The following is a 17,024-nucleotide window of genomic DNA, read 5'->3' as shown; positions in this document are numbered from 1 at the left end:
AAATAATAATAAAATAAAATGAACCATCTATTCAGCATTTTAATTTTTGACTCATAACAGAAAATGGAATTTTGCTTTAAAAACATGAAATGAGAGTTCTAACAGAAATAAAGAGACTTTTCATGTATTTGCATCCTAATAAAGCGAAGGGAGTTTGAAAAAAGAACAAAATTTGGTTCTCATATCAGATGTTAAAAGATTCCATTTTTCAAAATGTAGACATTTGAAGAAACAAAAACGGTAAGTAAAAGAATTTATTTCAAGTTAATCATCCTTCTTAGCGTTGAAAAATCAAACCCAATAGTTTTCCCCCAAAATAACAGTTAAACATTGCATCACACTGTAAAAACGCAATTATTGACCAGCTGGTAAAATGATGAGAATATTTTCTAATCAAATTATTATAAAGGTTTAACGCCAGACACTAAGTGGAAATAATTTTGAAATTGGTAACCCTATCTGAAGTGATCATATTTTTTCCCCACCCTTACTATCCCTTTGCAGTTCTAAGTTCATTTCGCAGATATATATTATTGTTTATTAAATCATGAGCGGAGAAAAGTGCTTACCAATGCCTTTTCAGAAAAGTTTACAACAACACCGCTGCTAATTAGCTGTGATAAAACAAACAACCATTATATTTATTTGGCAGTAGCAATTATTTATCGCTCACAGGAGCATCGGAGCATCGCAAGTGTGCCGATTTTTTCTTTTCTTTTTTTTTTTCAAAATTAGCCGATTTTGTATAAGCTGATCTCTCTAATTTGACTTAAAAAAAGGTTCCAAAAATTATCGGTTTATACAAAGAAATATGCGTTATTTTGCTTTCAGATTTGCTCTTTCAATAAACAATTTGTGACATCCAATCTTGTTTATCAGAATTTTGTGAAGGGTCCGTTTTGTTTGATCGGGATTTTGTGAAAGGTCCGTTTTGTTTGATCGGGATTTTGTGAAAGGTCCGTTTTGGTTGATCGGATTTTTGTGAAGGGTCCGTTAACGGACCCAAATATCCTCTGGCCAGACCCCTGGTTTTTGACTAGGGGCTCAACTTTCTAAAATATAGCATTGCATTTTAGTGAAATATTCATGACAAAGGTTAAATTTAAATCTTTAGATCAAAGAAAACAAAAAAACATGGAATCTTTTTAAGTATTATACTAATTATTGGGCCATGGACTTGGGTCCCTGACTTTCAAGGGCCCCAAAATAATTAAAATTGTTGTAGTCTATTATTTTAAAAAAGGAAAGAAAATTAATGTTTTTCCCTTTCATTTACCTTTTCTGAGCTCGCGGCCTCAGAGAAACAGTAAAATATCTTAGTAGTATTTCTCTCACTGTTGCTCTGAGGTGACAATATGTACTTAAGCTGTGGAATGCCCTGAAACCAAATAAGTATTTTGAAGGAGTGATTGTGCACCTCAAAAACCTCTAAAATGGTGAATATTTGTTTTGAAAAGATTTGACTACAGACGGCTCTAAAAATGTCTGGTCTAGGGTATCTAATCAATATCTTAATCCGGCCCTGCAAATATTTTACACAGATCCAACTCGTTACACATTACACAAGTGAACGCATAAAAGGCAAGAACTTACAAATTGATCATAAGTCATTGAAGTGTTGTTACTAAACTTGCCAGATGTCTCCTCTTATCTAGTGAATTTTCCTTTAAGTATGACTGCAGACTCATAATAGGAAAAACAAGCCAAAAGCAATTTCTGTTTCAGAAGCCTATACTTGCTTTAGAAGTGCACAAAATGAAATGAAAACAGCACATTTTAGTTATGCAGTCAAACTTTGCTATAATGCACCTTTAACTGACTAACTTGATAAATTATTATAGCCGAGTGTGCTAAAAATGGCATTAATGTCTCAAAAATTTTTTTGAAAAATGAAATTGTTTTGGAGCAGCTTTGACACAAAATGAGCTTAAATATATATTTTGCTGCACCTTGGAGCAGCCACTATTTGGCGGCCCACATCAGCACAGTTGGAGCAGGTTTGGGATCACTGCATATTAATGGAACAATTTTGAATTTATACTACATTATTTTAATTATTCCTTTTTGTAAAAAAATTACAGCACTTTTAGATGCCTCGAGTTAAGGGGGATAAAATAGAAGAACTTTCAAAGGTTATGAAAACAGTGCACATAGTACGAATACAGTTGTCGCTCCATTTTACGAGCTGTGCAGGACCAGAAAATAGTGTTCTTAAAATTGGTAGTTCAGAAAGTTGAATAGAATTGTTTCAGTTAAAGACATTTTGAGACTGGTAAGTTGTTCATGACATCAGGAATGTTAAAAAATTAAGAGGTTTATGTAATTGAGCTTCAAATGAACTAGGGTGAGCTATAAGTTTTGTGCTAAATTGCTAACTTATATCTTAAGCAATGTATTGTTAATTTTAGAAAACTAGCATTTGGAGTACAGGCCATCATAACCTATCATTGTAAGTCATCTGTCAACCAGTTTTTGGTAGCATGGTGATAACATTTTATCATGATCAGTGGCGCACACAGAAATATTACAAAGAAGGGGTCCAGCATCGTAGGTCCAACATTTTCAGATCGCACTCCAACACGCATCCAAACATATTCTTTTGATTTTATCAATTGCCAGGAACAAAAAACATTTCCTTTAAATATTGACTTAGTATAAGTTAATAAAATTAATTTTTGAATGACAAATACTTATTTAAAATATCAGAAAGTGCATAAAAATGTATTTATTTTCCTCACAATAAAAAACAAAAACAGCGAAGCAAAATCATCATTATAGAATAATTTATGTTCACATAAAGTTTGATTTTGCAAAGAAAGAAAGAAGGAAAATTATTATTATTATTTATTTATTTATTTTTTGATTATAGTTGATCTAAAACCTCAAGGACGATGGAAGGAGTCCGGACCCCCTGGACCCTTGTGTGCGCCACTGATCATGCTTATTATTATGATCCTAATCACACAAAGAGTATAATAATTAATATTAATGTTAGAATAAATATTTTGTTGCAGTGACATGCAAAAATTTATATATGTTAAATATTGTAAAACTTATGACAAACCATAATAATAAAAAAAAACATTCCTTTAGAAACAAAATTAAATGTTCACCTTACCAATTTGAACATTAAGAGCTGCAGCAGATTTATCAGTAGATGGATCACTAATTAATAATACTTTCATTCCATTGATTAGCTCCAAGCCGCAATAATGTCTGTTATCTTCCTCAGATTTGATGATATTATCATGACGCTTTAATACTGATTCATGTCCGACAACCATGGTTTTGACACAATACACTTGCCTAATAAATAAAAAAATTTAAATACCATCAAGAATGAAATATCCATTAAAATAAAGGCTTTGGAGGTGATTTAGCAACTTTAAATTGTTATCAAGTCAAGACGACTCCCATAGAGACATAACAAAATATAAGTCATATATAAAAACTCAAAACTTATGAAGTATATTGAGGAAAGCTGATTTTATATATAAAACATAATTTTTGAAAGGAAGGGGAGCAATTTTCTGAAATTAAATAGTTAAAAAATGAAATTCTTAATTTTGTACTTTATGTGCAATAAATTTCAATCATCATTCACTTTGACAATAAATTTGAAATTGCCTCAAATGTTGTCAATAGAAGGTCTGTTAAACAAGTATCCAACCTTTTTTTTTTTCCACAAAAAACTGATGGTTACAAATCAAGCACACTCAGGCCTGCACCAAGCCTGATCGGCGCCATGGTGCTAATGCCTTTTGAGTACCTTTGCACAGTAATGGTCAGACAAAATATAGTTAACTGGGTTGAGGTTTTGTAGACAAATGTAATGAAAAAAATACGTTTGGCATTTAATTTATCAAACGAAAAACAATCTATAAATTTTTAATTTTGGAACACAGTGTACGTTTTTTTTTTCATGTCTCGAAGTTATTTTGAGTGAAGGAGGATGTAAGGGCGCGGGGTGGTTGAAATTGACTTTTGAAATCCGACTTTTTCTCTTGGAAACCTCGCATTGAGTTGCTGTTAAAAAAGAGATGGCCAATTTCAGTTAATCAAAACATTTTACCCCAATAATTAAAAAAAATCCTGGTAATTAATTGAAATATTTACTGATTAGTTTAGTAAAATATGAACATCAAAAAAAAAAAGGTGAAACGACTTTTAGGCAACTTAAATTTCTAATATTCGATAAAGCAAGATGTCTATTTCTGGACTTCGTATTTATCAATGTCTAGTATGTTTCTGTAGAAAATTGTGTAAAACCCACTTTACCGAGATAGTGAGTTTTTCAAGAATCCCTGCCCGAAAAAAACAGGGCGGGTTTTTTCGGGCTGGGCCCGTTTTGACGAACCCCACCTTTGATGTGCTGATGCGTTTTCAGAAAAAGAAATTCTTTCAAATATCAAAGATAAGGCCGCTCTAAATTTCTCTCTAATTTCTAATTGATAAATAATTATTCAAAATTTTATGCACCTCAAAACATGACAAAAGAGCACTGAATAGATTTCTAAACTGAAGTAGAGAATATTTCTCCCTTAAAATCTGAAACTGAAATCATTTTCCGTAAAATCAAAAATTCTAAAATACGGAACCGTTACAAAAGGCATTGAATTTAATATCTAAAACAAACACATAGTCTCTCCAATGTTTTTTTTTTTTAATTTAATGCACAAATAGTTAAAGCAAAAACAGGGGTGGGGGGAGGAGATTCAAGTAGTTATGCTCAAGTCGTTATTTTTTGAAACTAAAAAGTTTAATTATTGTCTAAAACATACAAATATTAAGACCATCTAAATGACATGCAAATATGCTTACTGTATTTTTTTTTTTTTTTTTGTATGATAACACGAAGTGGTGGAATTACCACGAATTAAAAATCACAAAAAGACATATAATTGCACAAATTATAGCACAAGATATTCACCGAAAGAACCAAACTGGGGAATAGCAAATTTCTTGCACCTCACAGTGGTAGCAGCAAAGGTGGGAGGGGAGGGGGGGGTTGAAACCCCGCCTCCCTAGAGCCATTGGTTTTAACATAAATGCAAATCCTAATACAGTAGTTTATGCATATGAAAGGGCTGTTTTGATCAAAAAAAACCTTCAGAAAGTATTTTTGATCAAAACATCTCCTTCTGAAGGCATTTTTGCTCAAAATCCTCCCTCCAGAAGGTATTTTTGATTTAAAAAAAAAAAAAGCTCTCCATAAGGTATTTTTCATCAAAAAAAAACCCCCTCCAGAAGGTATTTCTGGCTGCGCTAGTGGCGCCTCGTATGATTAACTTTGTATATTATACATTCCAAAATAGTATTCACAGCTCCACCTTAAGAAGGAAAATGCTAATGCATGCATTAATTAAAGTCACTTGTTTTCATTGTAAAAGATTGCACTTTTGAATAGCATGTTCAGGCACAAGTCAATACTTTTTCCTAGTAGATAAAGCCGATTAGACACAATGACCATTCGACTTTTTTTGTTAGAGTTTCTTTCCTCCTTCATTTGGAGCATTTTGGATCGGTAGAGCTCGGCGCCTTTTTGGCTCTGGCGCCGTCGTGTGTCACACAACCTTGCACATAGGGACAGCGCGGCCCTGAGCACACTTGCACGAGCTGAGCTGATCTTCAACCTTTGTACATGTGAATGTTTTCCCGTCTGTCATTAGCGTCGGTCTCTAAGGGGGCTCTGAGGTAGTGCATAGTGATTTTTTTTAAGCAATCATGATTGCTAATTGTTTTCATTTGACCATACTTAATGTCCAGTTCCTTTCTCAACCCCACTGTCCTCTACAGGCGCGACTCCTCTCGGTAGCCGCTGCTCCTGGTCGGTGGCGTCCATGTCCTACACACACGCATGCTCATACACACGCACATGCCAGCGTGCATACACACAGGTCTACTCAAACACACAAGCCTACACATACACAACTATACTGCCGTGTGCAGGTAAACGGCAGTATCTGCAGAAATGCGTTTTCGAGATATTTGAAGAAATGTGTGGTGGATTCATTACTCACAATCCGGAAATGTTGAAATTAGACGCTGCTTTCACGCCTTTTTTCAGAGGAAACTAAATAAGCAAGCTTGTACACTAAAGATAACGTACAACAGATGACAAAAATGCAAAAAATGAAAAATTTGCAGTTACTGCCCTTTACCTGCACACGGCAGTATACACACGTAACTGCCCAAGAGCAGGGACAGGAACCGTTTCTAGAAACAAGCAAATGGGGTAGTAACCAATGAGTAGGGTCCTGTCTCAATTCGTGATTGTGAAAAACATAATCTGAATTCAAAATTTCAAAATTCAAATTAATTTTGAAAATTTGAAAGGTTTTTCTTTTTTTTTAACTTCAAGGAAAATAATGAAATAACTGGAGAAGTGTTACTGTATCAAATTTTCCCCAAGACTGGGCAACAACCAAGTGAAAACTATTTCGAAGATTCTTTCGGTGATGACTTGCAAACATTTTTTGCTTGATTCAGATTTTTTTGGTGAAAAAATAGACTCTTTAACAGGACCCTTACTCTCCTAATATGGTTCCAAATTACTTCTAGCTGTTCTCCAAACTAAAGAAGCCATTGTAGGAACAAAATTTCAGACAAAGAAGGACATTCTGGCTGGAACAACAGCCAAGCTAAACTATATTTTCGAAAAAGTTTGCTTGGAATGCTTCAAAATTTCAAAGAATTGAGCAAAGAGAGGCTTGAAAAGATCCAAACTTTAAGACCTTGGACTCCTATGACTCTATGACAGGATATCAGGGTGAAAAATTTTAATTAACTTTGACTAACAGCCGCTTATTTCAAACACGGAGTAGAACCTCCCAATAAGGGACACTAAGGAGATGGCTATTTTGTCCCTTGAATGGCTATTTTGTCTTTTCAACTCTTCATCAGAGGTACACAAGTTTGTGTATGAATTTATGACTTTTTTTTCATTCCCTCTATTTGCATTTGCCTTTTTTTATTAATGAATAAAAACAAATTTTTAGTAAAACTAGATAGCCTAATTAGTACAGGGTATCTGAGACAAATGTCAATAGCATTGAAAATAATAATAATAAAAAAAAAACACCATGTTTTTTTTCCAAACTGTGACATTTATTGTTTTTATCTTCTCATGGTGGTGATTGCTTCTACAACTATTTACTTTTAAGCAGGGTTTCCGCTATGGTCACATTTTTCACAAAATATGAAAATACTATCTAAATTACGAAAATGAAGCAAGTCAATTTCGCTTTTTTGCTCAAGTAAAAAACTAAATAAATAAACAATGCATGATCCAAGAAATCTTAGCTAAGATGTTAAAATTACTATTGAGTTCAACAATGCAGTCTTATTAAGCATTATAGCTCCCAGTGGTAAATGAATGTACCAAGTGGAGTGGACTAGTTCTTTTAAAAATAAAAATTTCGTAATTCCCCAATAATAAGTAAAATTCTATTTTTTAAATTTCAAATTAAAAATAAATATAGGTACTGTGTATTAGATATGTCTTTAAAAATGTCATGTCGAACTTTGAATTTAGTTTTCAACTGTACATGAAACATTTCAAAAGTTATGTGAGCTATTTTAGCATTTTGCTAAAGCTTTCTTTTCAATTTTTTAGCTTTTTTACTAAAGTTCTAGTTTTAGCCTAAAAGCTAAAGTTCTTTTGAACACAGCATAAACACTGCTTTTGATTTAAAAATAATAATAATAAATTAAAGTATCCCCATCTGAAGGAATTAGTTTTAACTATCATAAATTCTAAAATAGTTTTCTAAAATTCAGTTTTCTACTATGCGCAATTTTTCAGAAGGAAAGACAACATTTTTATCGATTAATGGGGGAAGGATGGTGGGAGGAATCATGTGAGGAAAGTCCATTTATTATTCATTTTTGAACGTTATAATTCCAAATATTTTGAATTCAAGTTTAATAATTTCTACATGAGTATTTCTTTTTAATTTTATTTATTTTTTAATGACATGTTCTTATTTAACGTTTTTACTGCAGTAAATTATTTCTTAAAAGAATATTTTGAACAGTTTATCTATGAAAAATTGTTGGCAAAAAGTTGTTATTGAATGAAGAGGATCACTACTCCATTTAACTCATTAAGTTAGCCAGAATAGTAGTGAGGAAGCCAAGGCCTACTGGTCACTTGCTACTACAAATTTGAATACTGTAAAAGCATTTATTTTTGCAAAGGCTTAAATTTTCACGAGTCCATCGTAATTGCAAAAATTTAAGCCTTGTGAAAAACTTCAATAACTATTAGTATAATCAACTTTCAATTTTGTTCATATAAAATTAATGCAATTTTCAGTCCACCAAATCACCGACATCTTCATTTTTGCGAAAGTACGGCTCAAGAAAAAAAGTGTTTTTCGTTTTCAGGTTTAGCCCCCTGATGCAACAGGTACCACTAAATTTATAAATGTTAGACAGGATGAACAGTCTTCACCTTTTTTTTCTTCACGAAGTTTCCAACATAAAAATATAAAAAATTCAACGTTCTAGGAGGGAGCAATTAATTATAATTGAAAAAAATTATAGATTTTTAAACCAATAACTGAACCTGTTAACTTTAAGTGAAATACAAATACATAGAGTTCTGATTATGAGAGCTAATGTGGACTGTGACTAACTTGGGAAACCGAAAAACTTGGTTAAAACGATAAGTATAAAAAAGGAAAGAAAAAGAAAAGATCTAATTGAAATATATTTAACAAATATAAAATTTATACAAGTGCGTTGGGGTGGTATGTTTTATGTCTGAAGTAAAATATTCGCATTAAAAGAAAACATTTTATTTCTAACTAAAAAATTCTCATCTTTTTTTTTTTTTTGTAATTTCCAAAAACAAAATACGTGAATGTAGGAGTTTGTGACATATAATAAAGAGAGCTGATACGAAAATATAAAAAAGGGTTAACTAAATTCATTTACCAGTGACAACTGAAAAGTTAAAAGTTCAGAATAAACTCTCAAGATAAACTACATACAATTAATCAACTAAAAAGCTTTTAAAGTGCATCTTTTACAAGAACCTAAGAGTTTTTACTTGAAAAATTCTCTAGTTTTTGTAACACACATAGTTTTAATTTTTTGTTTACTTTTTCTGGTTTCTGGAAATGATTTAAATACAGTCAACTCTAACCTTACGCGAGGGATGCGTTCCAAGACCTCTCGTGTAAGTCGAAATTTTGTGTTGTGGAAATGGGTATGTATAAGGGGAGGTGGGGCACGTTGGTCCGCTTTTTTACTTATCATTTTTTATCTCATCAAAAAATTTAATGAGCAGTTAGATTTTCTACAATAAGTTTCACTAAACACTTTTCAACACCACAGATTTCTTTGGAAATGTTCAATTGATAAACTTTTTTTATATTAATTTTTTAAAGGAACCTTGCAAAGTGGAGCAACGTGCTCCAAGGGTGGGGTACGTTGGTCCGCTTGGTGGAGCACGTTGGATCACATAGCTCAAACAACATTTGTTATAATTTTTGCAACACATAATATCAAACGTTGTAACTACCTTATTCTCTTTTGTGTGTAGAATGAAAAATAAAAAGTTTTAACATCAATATAACATATTAAATTGATTTTAACTGATAAATCTTTAATCGAAAACAGTAATAAGCATTCACCATTAGTACACAATATTTTTTTTTAAATCAAAAGAAAAATCAATTATTGAATATTCATGAGACAATATTGCAGTTAGCTAAAGATGTGTGAAATGATATCTGGGAACATAAAAGAGCTACTTCCAGAGTTTTGGAAATAGCATTTTAATTAGAGTGGGTTGAGGAAGGATAAGTCACTTGTTACTTTTATGCAACGTTACATCAATATTTGCTAGGGTGAAAAAAGCTCTTTCTTTCTTCATTGCATTGCATGAAACAAATCCAAAAAGAAAAGAATCCAGTTATACGAATACCATTTATTTCAAAGAAAAACTACAATAAAATTGACAGCTTTAAATTAGCGTATCTTTGTGCTTTAAAATCTAATATAAAAAACAAAATTAGACAAATTTAAGGAAAAGTATACTTTTTTATTCCTTTAAACAATTATGTTTTATTTTGTTTCTATGTAGGAATGTCCCTTGTTGCAGAAAAAAAAATTGTTTTTAATACAGGAACTTCATTACAACATGTATTGCATATTCTACTCTTAGAAAACATGTCTGGAAAAGTCTAGAACTAGTCTGGAAAAATTTAGAAGTATATTTGAAAATATAAATTGTAAAAAAGTACAGATATGAAATGAATCTTTTAGTAAAATTAATTTAGTATATTTTTTGCTTACTAATATGTAACATAAAATGAAATGAATGTATATTATACAAACACTTAGAAAATTGTTATAATTATTGAGATTTAAGAGAAAAAAAAATTTAATTATGAGGGGTAGATTGGTCCAGTCCAACGTGTCCCAACCTACCCTAAGGTGGGCACCTTCTTGGTCAGAAAAAGTGATGTATTTTTTTTTTCCTTTGACAAAAATTCAAAAAATCGTCTATTATTGTGAACTAAAAAAACTTACTTTAAGAAAGGAGTTCAATTTTTTTCCTGCAGTCTTGATGAAAATCATTAAAAAAAAGTTACATTTTTCCGAAAGTTACTAAGGACTACTGAAATAACACTTTCTGGAATAAATTTTTTTCAATATAACTTTACCATGTGATTTCATTATAGGATTTGTAGGACTTTAAGTGTTATTTGTTGGTCATAAACTAAAATAAAGAATATTAATAGTATTAAAATAACCCAGACCGGTTCAACGTGCCCCACAGTACAACGTACCCACCTACCCCAATGAAGTTCTTGTAAACATACCTAGTTATTTTTGGGATTTTTAAACAGCTCTCAAACTGCTATATACCATTTCTTACTTAAAAAATTGAAGTTGTATTGTATTTTTAAAAAATCGTATTATTCAGCATAAAATAGTTACGATGTGCAATACCATTGATCAATGGAAAAAAGAGACAAAAAATAAAACAGTGCTGTATGTAAAGTACGTAGCAATTATAAATACAGCACCATAATAGCGCCATAAAGTAGATACAGTAATTATATTTATAACTTAAAATATGAAGATAGTAATGAGGATTTATGCTGCGCAATCAGATTTTTATCAGCCTCCCCTTGACACCGCATGGACATTAGGAAACTCGTCAGGAGAAAAAGAAGAACAAGAAAGAGTGATGAATTAATCTGCTTTCTGCCAAATGTTTCGTGTTGTGGGCGAGGAATTCGCATTAGCTCTAAAATTTGTTACTCCTGAAAAATTTGCATTATAGCGATTTCGGGTAAGTCAAATCGTCTTGTAGCGGGAGTGAACTGTACATAAATATATATGTACATGGAGAGAGAGATAAAAGAGCAATCATGTTAGATTTCGTTTACCTGAGTATTTAGAAGTTAAAACTCGGAATTTTCTCATCTTTAGTTTTAAAAATAAAAAATAAACTGGGGAAAAAAAGTTGAAATATTTGATGGCTTGGTTAAAGTGGAAGCTCGGATAATTACTGTATTGGTAAAGTTACTCTAAATAAAACTGTAAGTAAATTATTCTAAGCAGCTTATTTAAGTAGAATTTAATTCTTGTACGTCTGCTATGAAATAACTTTTGTTTCAATCTGGATAACAAGGACTTAAAAGATATAATTGCCAGGCCCATAAAAATCAATTATTACAGGTTTTAACAAAAAAAAAAAAATTTTGGAAGCAAGTTTTAAAAAAAAATCAATTTAATGCTCTGAAACAGCAGCCAGCAAATGGTAGATCGTGATCCATGTCCGGTCCAGGGTATGTCAAAAAATGGATCACAAAAAATGTTTTGAAGGAATAAATTGCACTGATATTTTTAAAGGTATTTATGCAGGGAACAATATCTTTATGCGCTACTTTTACCACTTTTTCTAGTATTTTGGAAGTAATTGCATGACTGTTTTGAATTTTCAATGGTGCTGGAGAATATTGAGAGTTTTCTCTGAACCTTAAAAATTTTTTCCAGAAGTATCTGGACTCCAACTAGAATTAATTGTCCACCACCACTGCTCTAAAGTTTGCTTAAAATTATTCATTAATTCAAACTGTTCCGAGACAATTAATTTTTAATATTTTCCAGAAACTATAAGTCTACGAAAAATTTGTTACAAAACGAAGTTTTAACATCTAATTACTTAATTGAGGAAATTTTTTTAAAAATATTAGTAAAATATTTATTTAATGAATGTGCATCTGAGCGTTTTTTTTTCACTACATTTATAAAAAGATAATAATAAGTTTCCCCCCCAACATTCAAAAAAAAAAAAAAAAAAATCGGTTACTACGGAAATATTTAATTGAAAATGAGCAGAAAGGGGAACATATTACCCAATGCTCAAAAAAGCATACAACGATCGTTACAAGAAAGATTATTTATTATAAATAGATGCTTCATAAAACGAATCTCTGAATTCAGATTACCTATTTGTACTCAGTTTAGGAAAATAGCACCTATAAATAGGTGAAAAGAGTCCTTTACTCTTAAAACACTGTAACACGCGTAACACTGAAATCTTAAAAGCCATTCACAATAACATATACAAGGATACTGTGAGAACAGACTTCGTCTGTTCATTGGCTGTGATGTCTATCATGTGACCATGAAAAAATATATCTATTTGGCAACATTTTCAGCAGGTTGATGACACTGAGCTACATTACTATCTTTGGCAAACAATTTTTAGCGCTTATGTTTATGCAATTTATCAATGATAAATTATTCTATTCAACGTCCAGAAATTTTTGTAAACACAAACAGGAGTGGCATCATTTAAGCCGTGGAGTGTTGTCCTTGTCGAAATGTCCCACTCCGCCTCACCCTCGGGAAGGTTTTAAAATGTGTTTGACGTATACGGTGAAATTTTCTCAGGGAAGAACTGGAAATAATCTAGCAGAAGAAAAAAAAAAGTCCTATCGGTAAACAGAGGAGAATCGGTACTTTCAGCACATGTCATTAGAGTTCACTAGAGTCCCTATATGAAAACGTAGTTTTCAGAGTTGCGACCAGTGAGCTCTATAAAATGAAGAAAACCTACAATAGTAAAAACTTGAGCTCGCTTGGCGGGAGAACGGGGTGCGAAATTTTATATCGGAGGCTGATTTTAGTCTAGTATGAAAGTAGCGCCATCTGATTGGTCTTCGCAGACACGTGACGCATCTGATGGTTTGCTGTCCCTAAGCAACTTTCCGCAGCGACTATGAACGGAACACTAGCCCTTCTTTTCCAAACTCACTCCTTACGGAGTGGATCGTTCCATTTCCCTTACAGGTGGGGAAGGTAGAGATATTCGCTGCTCTCGAAGCAAACTAATGCGCATGCTCAGAAACAGCGTGCTATTTTGCCATGTGTGACCATTTTAAAACAAAAAGGCCGTTTTCAGGGCCAACTTCAATTAATTTGGATGACGACTCGGAACGGATTTTGGATAATGAATTAATGGATACGGATCAAATATTGACTTCAGACAATAATGCTGACGACTCGGAACGGATTTTGGATGATGAAAGTGAACTGAAACATTAAGGTTATGACAGTAAATTACTGCACCTAAGCCAGGGCTAAGGCAGAACCTCATGCAATATAACATATATTTGCATTAAGTTGATGATTAATGATGCAGAATGCTTACTTTAAAAGGAACTAAGATAGCATCTTTAGTTAAATATTTGATTGTGTATAAAATAATTTGGATGAACTTTAGTGATGAAAACGTTTTCGGCAGTTATTCATAAAAAAAAGAATAAAAAATTGAATCTTAAATTTAGATAAATTCAATCAATGATATCTTTAATTATATATTCTAGTAGATTCTATGTCATGATTAATCAAAGACAATTGATCAATCGTTTAAAATACAGCTAATACAAATACAAATCAAAATTTTCATAAAATTCTTAAACTCAATATGTGTACTATAATCAAGTATTCATAAGTCTTGCTAAAAAATTCAAAAAATGAACCGAGTACAGATTTAATAATTTTCTGTAAGCAAAATATACTGTTTATTTTTTGCTCTTTTTTTTTTTTTTTTTTTTTTTTTTGTTTGTTTTGCTAAAAAATTAATTAAGTAGAGAAGAAAGTGATTTTATAATAATAATGACTCAAAAGTACAATTAGAACAAAAGAAATGTAACTCGTAGGCAGGGCGCCCCAAACTTAAATTTGGGAGGGCAGAAATTCTTAATTTGCGGAACAGAATTCCAACTTGTGCCAAATGATAAAATATGGTTAGACACATATCGATTTTATAAAAACGGATATTCTGACATTGGAAATCAATCTTGCAAAGATGTCGCCAAATCGTCGTTAGAGAATATTTGCCGAACAAGGAAAATTTTCCAGGAGTGAAGTAGTACCTCAGCTTGTAGAAAAATTTTATTTTAAAATATAAAAAAAACTTGAAAAGCATTATTGCTGTTTCAATTTGAAACCAGTAGATGGCGCCACTATTTTAAATTCAGGAAGAAATATTCTTCCTTTCCCCACCTGCAATAGTAATGGAACGATCCACTTCCATAGGGAGTGAGTTTGGAAATGAAGGGCTAGTGAACGGAACGTTCAGAAAACTTTATTTTTTTTTACACAACACAGAAGGACTATCGAATGGGGCAAGTGTCATGTGCAGATTAGTGACGTGAATAATTTATGCAAGTTTAGATTTTTTACTGAGGATTAGTTTTTACTTATCACCGTTCTCGCCTTAAGAATCATGAAATGTTAGTGTCATGTGCAGATTAGTGACGTGGATAATGCAGTGGTTGGAAGTAGCGACGCTACTGTAGTAGCTACATTTTTTAGTAGTTTGTAGTGTAGCGCACTACTTTTTTAAAAAAGTAGTGTAGTGAGTAGTTAACTACAAAAAATAGTTTGTAGCGATTTCTGGAAACTACTTTTAAATAAACTGAAAAAAAAAAATCAAGGTTCAAACAAATTTAACTGGCGTAAATTTTACACAAGGTACATCATCAGATGCAATGAGAAATAAGACTCATAAAAATACTAGCTGACCTCAGGCATTTCATTTTGACGCCATACGTTCTATCTGTTTGACGCCATTAGCAGGGCCGATCCTAGCAGGTGTGCAGAGTGTGCGCCGCACAAGGGCGGCAAAAACAAGGGGCGGCCGCAGGCCGCTTCATATAATTTTTATAATCAAGCAAAATTCCTCAAGAATTTCTCACAAGATAACTTATAATAAGTAGAATAAATATGCTGATTTTTAAATGTTCAATTGTCAAAGTATGTGTCGATTTCCCGACAGCATAACATAGTTTAAGAAAAATAGAATGTTAGGGAACATTGTGTTGGTTCATTGTCCATTAATTCTACTCTTAACAACATGCTTCATTTGGTTGCAAATTTTGTGACAGAACCGGTAATCAGGCATGGATACAGGGGAGAAGAAATGCCCTCTTCTGAAGCATGAAATGGTGCCGTCTAAAAGGAGCACCAAGGGCGGCCACTAATGTTTACCCCCCAAGCTTTAATAAACCTAAACAATGAAGACATATTTTATTTATTTAAAAAAAAAAGCTATGCTGATTAGATACTCTCGCAAGCATTTCAAACAACAAACTATGTATCAAACTCTGTGTTTAACAATCGAGGTGCGTGGAGAGAAAGTGGAAAATTGCGATTCCCATGAGACAATTTTTCTGATTAAAATCTTGAATGAACTGCCCGGTTTCAGATCAGGTAGGAGGACAGGGCCCTTGCCCCGGGAAGCAAATTTAAATGTAGCTCCAAAACGAAGATCCAAAAGGATGCCATGACCTCCTTGACGAAACTAAAGAAGGCTTAAAATGGCGTTTCTAGGATTTTACTTTCAGAAAATTTCGCTGGTTGAACCATCGATCTTAAAAACCCAATTAAATCTCTGATTGATCTCTTCCACCTTACCTTAATCAAACATAGCCTAAAAATGTTGGCTCCGAAATCCAAAACGTGTTTTCAGACGACAGCCCTTCCTATCATCAAAAGTCATATAAAATTGTCTTGGCATTTTTCGAAATTTTTGCGGTGGAGGACCCCAAAATCCATTCCCAAACATTACTACCAAAGACAGTCTCAATTAGCATCTTTAGAGAAGCCCCTAATTCCACCCCCTCTCACTTAACATATTGAAAAACAAACTAAATTGCGTTTTTCAAACATCAGTTTCAAAAACTTTTGGGGAAAGACCCCGGATCCCCCTTTTCTCCAACGCAATAACTATACCTGAAAATTTCGTTTTTAGACGGTTCCGTGGAGCTACAGCTTCCCGCCTAAACTAACCTGAAATTGACTTCAGTTTCAAAAACACAGTTCGTGAGGGCACACTGAACCCCCGCTCGCTCTTCGTCCCATCGTTATCAAACAATGCTTAAAATCCGATTTTGGGACTTATTTTTCTAAAGAATTCAGGAGGAGAACTGCCAGGCTTATATGTAACTTTTTACGGTGCTAGGGCATATCCATCAATCGTCAAGGTGAGGTGGACAAAAGTCTATAGTTATATTTTTCAGATATTAATGTTGAAAAATATCCGAGCCGTAGAAGCTTCCCAGTTTTGTTAACGTCACCAAAGATAATATAAAATTGCGATTTTAGAAATATCCGCTTAAGAGCTCCAAAACCCTTCCTTCCCAAAAATAGCCTATAATGGATTTCAGTTCCGAAGAATATCTTGGTTCGGAATATTTTCACGTTTCCCTATTGTTTTCAAATCTTGTCAAAAACGGGTGCTTGAAAAAATAGTGCCGAGAAATTACCGGAGGATAGCCGTCAGATCCCCTACCGTCACCAAAGACGGCCTAAATTTGCGTTTTAAAATTATATTTCAAAATCTTTCGATGGGAGACGATTGAATCTCCCTCCCTCTTGCAACGTCAACAAAGGTAACCCAAAATTTCGGGTTTAAAATTTCTGTTTCGGAGATTTTTCGGGAAGAACGCCGATCCTTCCTACGGTCTTAAAAAATAGCTTCAAATTGA

General features: G+C 32.8%; 1 protein-coding gene across 1 annotated transcript in view; it reads right to left on the bottom strand.

Annotated features, from left to right (window-relative positions):
- LOC129218037 (insulin-degrading enzyme-like) overlaps positions 1-12,596 on the bottom strand; it is a 171,916-nt gene extending 159,320 nt beyond the window's left edge. Inside the window, exons 1-2 of the mRNA XM_054852216.1 lie at positions 12,474-12,596; positions 3,119-3,306 (exon numbers count right to left, since the gene is read on the bottom strand). Of these exons, the coding sequence (XP_054708191.1) occupies positions 3,119-3,306; positions 12,474-12,577 (292 nt within the window). The 5' untranslated portion in view covers positions 12,578-12,596. The remainder of the gene's footprint in view (positions 1-3,118; positions 3,307-12,473) is intronic.
- Between the last annotated feature and the right edge of the window lie 4,428 nt (positions 12,597-17,024).

This window comes from Uloborus diversus, chromosome 3, assembly GCF_026930045.1.
Source record: "Uloborus diversus isolate 005 chromosome 3, Udiv.v.3.1, whole genome shotgun sequence".
NCBI lineage: Eukaryota > Metazoa > Arthropoda > Arachnida > Araneae > Uloboridae > Uloborus > Uloborus diversus.
Note: the sequence above shows the minus strand (reverse complement) of the source record. Positions and strands in the feature narration are given on the sequence as shown.